General features: G+C 68.7%; 1 protein-coding gene across 1 annotated transcript; it reads left to right on the top strand.

Moving 5' to 3' along the window:
- The first annotated feature begins 1,452 nt into the window (after positions 1-1,452).
- Positions 1,453-7,152, top strand: LOC127486786 (ly-6/neurotoxin-like protein 1). The gene is made up of 3 exons (XM_051831004.2): positions 1,453-1,567; positions 3,876-3,974; positions 5,838-7,152. The coding sequence occupies exons 1-3, from the start codon at positions 1,513-1,515 to the stop codon at positions 6,047-6,049; spliced, it is 366 nt and encodes a 121-aa protein (XP_051686964.2). The 5' UTR covers positions 1,453-1,512; the 3' UTR covers positions 6,050-7,152.
- Positions 7,153-9,103: the final 1,951 nt, after the last annotated feature.

The raw sequence follows: 9,103 nt of genomic DNA, 5'->3' as shown, positions 1-9,103 counted from the left end.
AAATGCCCCCTCCAACTTCCTCGGGCATAGGATGAGGGCTGGAAGTGCCCCACACCCAGGCCCTGTCCCAGGATGGCTCCAGGCTGTGCTGGCTGCTGGCTGCCACTGGGGCTCCCTCCCACATGCCCACGGCCAGGAGACCACTGGGGCGGAGGTGGCACGGAGTGGCTGGGGCACTCAGTCACGTGGCGGCACCTGCCCCACCGCACAGGTGCACAGAGGTGCGCTTTCTCCAGGGAACTGAGCAGGGCTCCAGCGCTGCAGCCCTTGGAGGCAGCCTCCAGGGGGCTCCTGGAAGGGGCAGGGGTCTCTTAAAACCAGCCCGAGGACCTGGGAGCCCACACCCCAGGAGTCCGAAGCTTTGAGTTCTCAAGGTTCACAGGGGCAGCCTCCAGCCACCAACGCCTGCGGGCATTCAAGTCCAGCACGCTCCCCCCCCCCCCGCCGCCCACCCCCAGCCCCAGCAACCCCCCTTGCCGCCCTCCACCTAGGGCTGGCTCCCAGCATCTTCTATCCTCTGAGGGTGGGTGGTCCCAGAAGGTTCTGGAAAGAGACCCACACCCTGAGTTGGCCCTTCCAGGGCACAGACTGGACAGGGTGTAAGGGAGCCGTAGACAAGGCGGACTGTGGGCCGGGGGAAAGGTGGACGATGCTGTGGACACAAGGCCAGGCCCCGGCCAGAGCCTGGAGGGGGAGTGCGTGGCCACACAGCGTCTGAGGGGGCTGGGGCCATTGCAAGGGAGAGCAGCAGGGCTGCGGGCGAAGCTGCAGGGGCCGGGGCCTGGGCGGTCGCGTTACCCTGAGCGTGGGAGCCCTGCGTGGGGGACGGAGGACAGAAGCTGAGACTCGAGCTCCCCCCCCCCTCAGCCCCAGACCTCAGCAAGACCCCAAGGACCTGGGCAGCAGTGGCGGAGGTGGCGTGGCGTGCTCCCGTGTCCCAGAGACACTCGGTGCCCTGTGTCCCTGGGGACATGCCCCGGCCCCCCCCTCCTAGCCGGGTGAGCTGGGCCAGCCCTACCCTACACCAGGAGCACCGCCAGCCCCAGACTCGGCCCTGCCTGGGGCTCGGGGTCAGATCAGCACTTGAGCAGGGCTGCAGGTGGCCAGTGCCTGCTTTCGTCCTGCACTGCCATGTCTCCCCCTGTCATGGGCTCAGCGCCCCCGGCCTACCTGCATGCGGGTGCAGGTAAGGGGACGTGCCCGGCCAGACCCCTCAGGCCCCGGGAAGGGCAGCCGCCGCAGACCACCCTCCCCAGCCCCGGTCTAGCTGGACGCCTTGGTAACTGCAGCAGGTGGGGGAGGCTCAGGACGAGGGACAGGTGGCGGTCACAGGGGACCTCCTTGAGAGCCCAGGGCCCTGGGGGTGGAGAGAGGGAGCCTGGGTGGAGTGAGTCAGGCCGGCCCTGCCAGCCCTGGCCCACCCCCCAGCTAAATTACCAGGTCCGACCCCAGCCGGGCCAGCCGTATAAAAGCAGCCTGGTGCCGGTGGCTCCAGTTGCCGGTGGACGTCCCATGATGAGGCCCCTGCTGGTGCTGCTGCTCCTGACCGCCCTGTGCACTGCCCTGGGTAAGGCTGCTGGCCCCTCCGTGAGGGATGGGGCAGACGGGGCTCCGGCCTGGGCGCCCCGGGCATAGATGAGGCTGGCTGTGGGTGGACAGCGACAGCAGAAGCATCGGCCTGGGTGGGGGGCTGAGGGTGGCTGCACAGGGGGACTTGTGGGGAAGCTTCTTCCCTCGGGGCCGAGGTCTGGTAGCTTCCTGGCTTTCGTGGGGAGGAAGCCCCCATAAGCAGCCTGAACTCAGGCCACGGTTCCAGCGAGGGTCACCAGCCAGGGTCACCAGGGTGGTCGCCAAGAGGGTCACCAGCCAAGGTCACCAGCCAGGGTCGGCAGCCAGGGTCACCAGCCAGGGACACCAGTTGGCCCTTCTTCCCAGGTCACACAGAGTTCCTGGGATGGGGGATTCTCATGGCCAGGCTCCTGGTGACCACACAGGCCCTGACCTTGATGACCTGACTTTGGGCCTGGAAATGGGGCCGGGGGTGGGGTGGCAGGGCTGTGATTACCGGCTGAATAATTATCATCTCGGTCGTAATTAGCCACAATTAGCCAGAGTGTGGGCTGGGGGGGGGTAGCTTAAGGAGGGGCCTCCAGTGGGGAGGCTGGAGAGACGGGGGCTGGGGCAGAGGTCAAGTTCGTCTGGGAAGGGACTGACTGCAAGGGCAGGAAGGGAGAGGGGCCGGGCACAGAGAGGGAGGCTGAGCCCAAAAGGGGACGTCCCCGGGGGGCCCCGACCTCCGGGAGCTGGCCACTGCCCCAGGACCTGCTCTCACCAGGGCCTGGGGCACAGACGTGCGGACGGCAGTGGGGAAGCTCAGGTTCCGTGAGGTCCCTGTTCAGAGAGGGCAGGTGTGGATCCCAGGGCCGACAGAGAATTCCAGAAGGCCCAGGGGCACCCTGGGACACACAGGCCACTTACTGTGGTGGTTCTGGGAGGCGGGGTCTTCAGGCGGGGGGAGCGCATGCTAGGAGGTATGAGGGGACCCTCTGTCCCCTGTCAGCTCCAAGCACCCCTCACTCTAGGGAGGGGCACTAGCCCTGGGCTCAGAGCAAGGACGCCTTGTCCTGGACACTCACTACAGGACCCCCTCACAGGACCCCCACAGAGACCCCACAGGACCCCCTCACAGGAACCCACAGAGACCTCACAGAGATCCCATAGGAACCCCACAGAGACCCCATAGGACACCCCACAGAGACCCCATAGGACACCCCACAGGGACCCCACAGGAACCCAGAGACCCCACAGGACCCCCCACAGAGACCCCCTCCAGGAATCCCCACAGGAACCTACAGGACCCCCACAAGACCCCCTCACAGGAATCCCTACAGGACCCCCACAGGACCCCCTCACAGGAATCCCCACAGGAAGCCACAGAGATCCCACAGAGACACCACAGGAAATCCCCCCACAGGACCCCCACAGAGACCCCACAGGAAATCCCCCCAAAGAAACCCCACAGGAAATCCCCCCACAGTACCCCCACAGAGACCGCACAGGAACCTCCAGGACCCCCGTACCCCCAGGGCGCCCCCCGGCCCCCTGCACACACTTGCTGTTCCCGATGTCTCCACCCAGCAGCCTCCTCTCAGCTCCTGGCCGCTCCTGCCTGGGCAAGCTGGCCTTGCGTGGGCCGGGCTCGGGGGTCAGTCCAGACAGCCAGTGGGAAAGCCTCCCTCCAGGCCAGCTCCAGGGCCACCTCCTCGGGGGAACCCACCCAGGCCCCCCCAGCCGTGTCACATCTGCTCCCTGCCGCTGCGGTCACCCCGCTGGGCGTTGGGCAGCAGCACCCCAGTCTTGGCCCAGCGCGCCCCGTCTCAGCCCCTGCCCCAGCCCTACCAGGGCCGCTCGCTTCAGCTCCCCATGGGACCTGGGGTGGGGTCAGCAGCAGGCCTCAGGTGACAGAGGGCAGAGCCCTCTGCCCCAACAGCCCTTAAGCCCCCAGCCCAGGCCAAGTCCTCTTCCCCACCCAGCCCAGGCCAAGTCCTGCTGCCATGGCTGTACTCCTATCCAGCAGCAGGGGGTGACAGGGAGGCAGAGCCTGGCTCGGCCGGGCCCGGGGGTGGGGCAGCCTGCAGGCTTCACGCTGTGCACCTGCGGCCCGCCTGTGCTCCCGGCCCGGCACTCACACACACAGGGAGCGTCCCCACCACGGCAGAGCCCCCAGCCCCTCAGCACCCTCCCGGGACAGGATGGCGGGAGGGAGGACGGAGGTGGGGGCGGCGCAGGAGGGCAGCACCGGGCTGGCCACGCAGCCGCAGCTGGCGCTTGGCCCCAGGCCCAGCCCGGACTGACGGGCCTGTGCTTCCCCCCAGCCCGGGCCCTGCACTGCCACGTGTGCTGTGGCCACGAGAACTGCGAGTCTCTAGTGGAGTGTGCCGTGACCGACAAGTACTGCCTGATCACGCGGGCCAGTGAGTACCCCGCCCCACCCCCAGCCTGGCCCTGCAGCTCAGAGGAGCAGGGAGGAGGGAGCGGCCTGTGTGTGGCCATCTGGGCAGGCCGGCCTCATGCTCTGCCCCGGCCAGGAAGGTGGGACCCAGAGCAGAGCAGCCCCCAGCAAAGGAAGGAGGCATGGGCAGTGGGGGGCAGGAAGGGGCTCCGCCATGTTGGGATGGTGACTGGGGGGCTCCGGCCCTGTGAGCCCAATGAGGTCATCCTCCGGGGCTGCGTCTTCTAGGCTTCCTGCTCCGGGCTGGGCCACGGGGGCAGCCTCCCTGTGCGACCACAGGGGTCCCGCCCACAAATCCCGGCAGGGCTGGGGCTGCTCCAGCATCTGCCCCTCACCCTGTGCCTTCCCGCGCTGGCTCCCCTCCCCCAGCTCAGCCCAGGGTCTCTCGAGGGAGCAGCGGGCGGGTGGGGCCTTCTGGACGGCCAGCCACGGCAGGTGCCTCCTGGCCCCGACAGCAGTCCTGGGCGGGGAAGGGAGGGATAAGGCTGTGGTACCCACGGTCCCTGCTGGTGACCCTGCAGTGGCCGCAGCCTACCGTCCCAGTGCCCCGGCCAGCAAACCGCAGCTGGGAGCTGCACGCAGTGAGGCAGGGGCTTGAGCTCTGGCCTGAGCCAGGGTCTCTTGCACGGGTGGCCACGCCTATCCCACGCCTCCTGGAAGTGGCTCAGAAACCGGTGGGCAAACACTGCCTCCACTGCACTGCCTCCGCAAAACACAGCTCCTCGTCCGCAAGAACAGCCAGCGAACCCTTCCAGACACCCACCGCACTGGAGGGTTTGGGGCTGGGAGAGACGCCAGGGCTCGCTGTCCCGGCACCGCCTGCGGGCTGAGGCGGGCGCATCCACAGTAGCGGGGTGCGTCCCTGGGCGGCTGATTCAGCCCTGGCCTGCGGCCTGTTGGCAGGATTTCCTGCCGCCTCTCACTCTCTCTCACGTCTAGGAGTGGCTCTGCGCCCCTGCTTTCTCAGGCCCCAGCTCTCAGCACCAGGTGCTGAGCCCTCTGCTCACTCCGCCCGCAGCTGGCCCGGGCGGCACAGGGCCAGCGCGGCCGGGCCCCTGCAGTGCTCGCTCACTCACTGGCCCCCGCGCAGCCGCTCCCGTTGCCCCTGCGTTTCCCAGCTGAGACGCAAAGAGACGAGGCCCCTCGTCCTCACCCCACAGTGTCCAGCCTTTGGTGCAGGGTTACAGCTTCCAGAATGTTCTGAGTCCTGAACAAGTGCGGGTTAAGGAACCCACTCCCCTTACCGAAGGCCCTGGCTCCCAGGCCCCCCGCAGCTGGCACTTTGCGGGTGTAGACGGTGGTGGCGGTGGGTGGTGCAGCCTGAGACTCCTCCAACCGGCTCAGCCACCCCCAGCCCCCACCCAGGGCCCCAGGGCCCTGGCAAGGCCCTGCCTTCACTTCCCCCATGAGACCTGAGCTTCCAAAGGCACTGTGCAGGCAGGCGCCAGGTTCTGCCACGCTCAGCTTTCCCGTCCCAGAAGGGGCGAGGGGCGAGGGGCGAAGGGCGAGGGGCGAGGGGCGAAGGGCGAGGGGCGAGGGGCGAGGGGCGAGGCCTCACCCCTCCCTGGTGGCTGAAGCTCCAAGCAGAGGAGGAGAATTCCCAACATCTCGGGCCGGGGACGGGGCGGGGCGAGCCATGGAGTCAGTCTCACGGGAGCGCCTGGCCTGGCGGGGAGGACTCCACCCAAGGGACACCCCGAGCCACCCCAGCACCAAAGTGGGCGGTGCCCAGGCCGCAGGGCCCCCGAAGGCCGGGGGTGCTGGGAGCCTCGGGGCCTCGCGTGCCCTACGCTGGGCAGCCGTGGACACTCCCCTCTCTCCACAGCCAACCCGGGCGGCATGCTGGTTATGAAGTCCTGCGCCCCGACCTGCCCCAACAGCACCGTGTCCCCCGACGGCCGCGCCCTCTCCGTCACCTGCTGCCAGAGCAGCCAGTGCAACCGCAACGCAGCCTCGGGCCTGGCCGCCGGCCCCGGGGCCCTGTGGGCCAGCGCCTCCGCCGGCCTGCTGTGGCTGCTGCTCCAGGCCGCCTGGTGAGGCCCCGCCCTGGGCCTCTCCTCACCTGGGTGGCTCCCGCATCCCTGCCCTGGCTGCCCCTCCCCCTCCCCTGTGCTGCAGAGAGATGAGGACCACAGCCCTCCAGGGCTCGTGCCCAGGGAGGGACACCTCCCCCAGCCCCACCCGCCGCGAGACCCTCAGCACCCTGGTGGGTTCCCGGGGGCGCCCGGCTACCCAGGCACAGAGAGAGTTCTCCAGCCCTCCAGCATCCTCCGCCGTCATTTGAGGAAGTGGGAGGCGGGGCTGGGGGCTCCTGCCCCCTCAGGCCCTTCCCGGCCAGATCCCCCCTCCATGGCCCCTTGGACCACCTCCTGTGAACACAGCAGCAGGGAGAACAGGACTGCGAGCTTGGGGTCCCTTCAGTTCTCTATGCATTCTCCAGGCACCCTGCTGTCACCCCACGTACCCACCCAGCACCCACCCAGCATCCATCCAGCCACCCAGCCATCCACCCACGCACCCACCCAGCCATCCACCCACGCACCCACCCAGCCATCCACCCACGCACCCACCCAGCCACCCACCCAGCCATCCACCCACGCACCCACCCAGCCACCCACCCAGCCACCCACCCAGCCATCCACCCAGCCACCCAACCACGCACCTACCCAGCCATCCACCCAGCCACCCAACCACGCACCTACCCAGCCACCCACCCAGCCATCCACCCACGCACCCACCCAGCCATCCACCCAGCCATCCACACGCCCACACACCACCCATGCACACGCCCACGTGCCCACCTATCCACTGATGTACCCACCCACCCACACACCCACCCAGGCACACTTCTCGCTAATGCCCTCATTCTCTCCTGGGTGCCACCGGCCAGCACTACACTGACCCCTAACAGGCCTGCCTCCCGGGACTTCCCAGAGGCTCCGTCTGCTGCCCAGAACCCCGGCGCCCGTCTGGACAAAGGCAGCCTGCCTAAAGATCCCCCGGCTCCCGGGGTGGGGGGCTGGGTCACCTTGGAGTTGAAGGGCTGGGTCACCTGGGGCGTGACCGCCATCCTCCCTCCCCCAGCCGCGCCGTCAGCCAGTGCTTCCTCTGTCGTGAGAATAAAACTGTATGGTCTGTGAGGGTCTCACTCTCCAAGATGTCACTCCCAGATGGCTGGGGGGGAGGTTCTCCGTGTGCCAGCTCAGGGGTGGGGGCCACGCCCTTGCCTCGCTCCCTGGGCATCCCCCGCCTCCCCTGCCCCCTCCCCGTCAGCTCCAGGTGGGGATGCACACAGGGGCCCTGGAAGGTGTCCCCATCCATGCTGTCCCTGAGATGCCCACATCCCGCGTGGCCCCAGCCTTGGCTCCTGAAGTCTGGTCGGGGGCGGGGCTCCTCCTGCCCTCTGGACAGCACCAGGGCTGTGGGCCCCCCAGGACCGAGTGTCCACCCAGGTTTCTTCCTGGGGCGAGGCCAGAGCCTCCCAACTCCAAAATTTTCTCCCTGCCCCTACCCGGGCCCTGCGGTCCAGCGCCCTCCATGGCTCCTGTCTGCCCCAGTCCGCGGGTCTGACCTTGAGCCTTGCCCTGCCCCGCCCCTCTGAAGCTGGGAGCCCTCCTGTGGGCCAGTTCCTCACCCCTCGTGTCTTCCCCAGCTGGCCAGGGAGCAGCAGCAGCTTCCCGGCCTCCTGGCCGAGCTGCGCGCGCAGCCCGGGCACCACCAGGAGCCCCCTGGATGGCCGCTGCCCTTCTGTTCCGATCAGCAGCCTCCAGCAGTGGCGCAGTCCTGCCCAGCAGCCCCGGGCTCCTCCCCTGCGTGCCCCCCTCCTCCACAGCCTCACAGGGCCCCGACCCTGCGTGCCCCACGCAAGGGAGCAGAGGGCCTGGGCCAGAGGAGCGCCTGCTGCCTGGAGCCTTCGGAGAACCACAGCGGAGGAGGCGGGCGCAGGGGAGCTGAGCAAGCGCCGGGGCGGGGCTGCCAGCAGGGGGCGGGGGGGGCGGGCTCGGGAGGGAGGCAAGAAGGCGAGAATCCTGTCTCTGCAGAGCTGCCCGGGCCTCACCCTGTGGGTGTGTCACTCCTCCTCGGAGCCTCTGTGCGCGGAGCCAGGAGACCGGTCCCACGAGAGGGGCCCCCGCCAGGCCTGCCGTCCCCACTCCCCCATGGCCGTCCCACAGTCATTAAACCAGCACCCACCCAGAGAGTGCTCCCTGCACACCAGGCCCCTGCGGGAGAGATGGCCACCTCAAGGTGCCAACCGCCCCTGGGGAGCCCGGGCCAGGGCTCAGGGCAGTGCGGGAGGGAGGTCTGGCTGACGGGAGGTGGCAGGGTCCCCGGCAGGGGGCACAGGTGCATGCAGATGCCCAGTAGGGAAGGGCTTGCAGGCCAGCGGGAGGCCAGCGGGAGCCCAGAGCGGGCTGCGCAGATGGGGAGCGTGGCCGTGACGGAGCAGGCGGTGTCTGCAGTGCCTCCTCTCCTCTCCTCTCCCCTGTTCTTCCCTCCTCTCCTCCCCTCCACTCCTCTCCTCTCCCCTCCCCTTCCCCTCTCCTCTCTCTTGTTCTTCCCTCCTCTCCTCTCCCCTGTTCTTCCCTCCTCTCTCTCCCCTCCCCTCCACTCTCCTCCTCTCTCCTCTTCTTCCTCCTCTCTCTCCCCTCCCCTCCCCTCCTTTCTCTCTCCCCCCACTCCCCTCCCCCTCTCCCCCTCCTCTCCTCTCCCCCTCCCCTTCTCTCCTCCCTCCCCTCCCCTCCTCTCCTCTCTTCCCTCCCCTCCTTTCCTCTCCCCCTCCCCTCCTCTCCCCTCCTTTTCTCTCTCTCCCATTCCCCTCCCCTCCTCTCCTCCCTCCCCTCCCTTTCTCTCCCCTCCCCTCCTCTCCTTCCCTCCCCTTCTTCCCTCTCCTCCCCTCCTCTCCTCTGCCCCCCTCTTTTTCCATCCCCTCCTCCCTCCCCCCACTCCCCTCCCCTCCTCTCCCATCCCTTCCCCACCTCTCCCTTCCCCTCCCCTCCTCTCCTGAGGTGGGCCGGGTTCAGGGTGGAGCAGCCCTGTGGTGACAGAGGCAGTCAGGGGGTCGGGGGCCAGGGCACAGGCTGAAGGGGACCC

The sequence above is a fragment of the Oryctolagus cuniculus genome, chromosome 6 (genome assembly GCF_964237555.1).
Source record: "Oryctolagus cuniculus chromosome 6, mOryCun1.1, whole genome shotgun sequence".
Lineage (NCBI taxonomy): Eukaryota > Metazoa > Chordata > Mammalia > Lagomorpha > Leporidae > Oryctolagus > Oryctolagus cuniculus.
Note: the sequence above shows the minus strand (reverse complement) of the source record. Positions and strands in the feature narration are given on the sequence as shown.

Excerpts from the sequence above, each read along its gene's own strand:
- LOC127486786 (XM_051831004.2), top strand. The coding sequence starts at position 1,513 with ATGATGAGGCCCCTGCTGGTGCTGCTGCTCCTGACCGCCCTGTGCACT. Across the intron at positions 1,568-3,875 it reads CGCCCTGTGCACTGCCCTGG|CCCGGGCCCTGCACTGCCAC; the intron begins GTAAGGCTGCTG and ends GCTTCCCCCCAG. Across the intron at positions 3,975-5,837 it reads CTGCCTGATCACGCGGGCCA|CCAACCCGGGCGGCATGCTG; the intron begins GTGAGTACCCCG and ends CTCTCTCCACAG.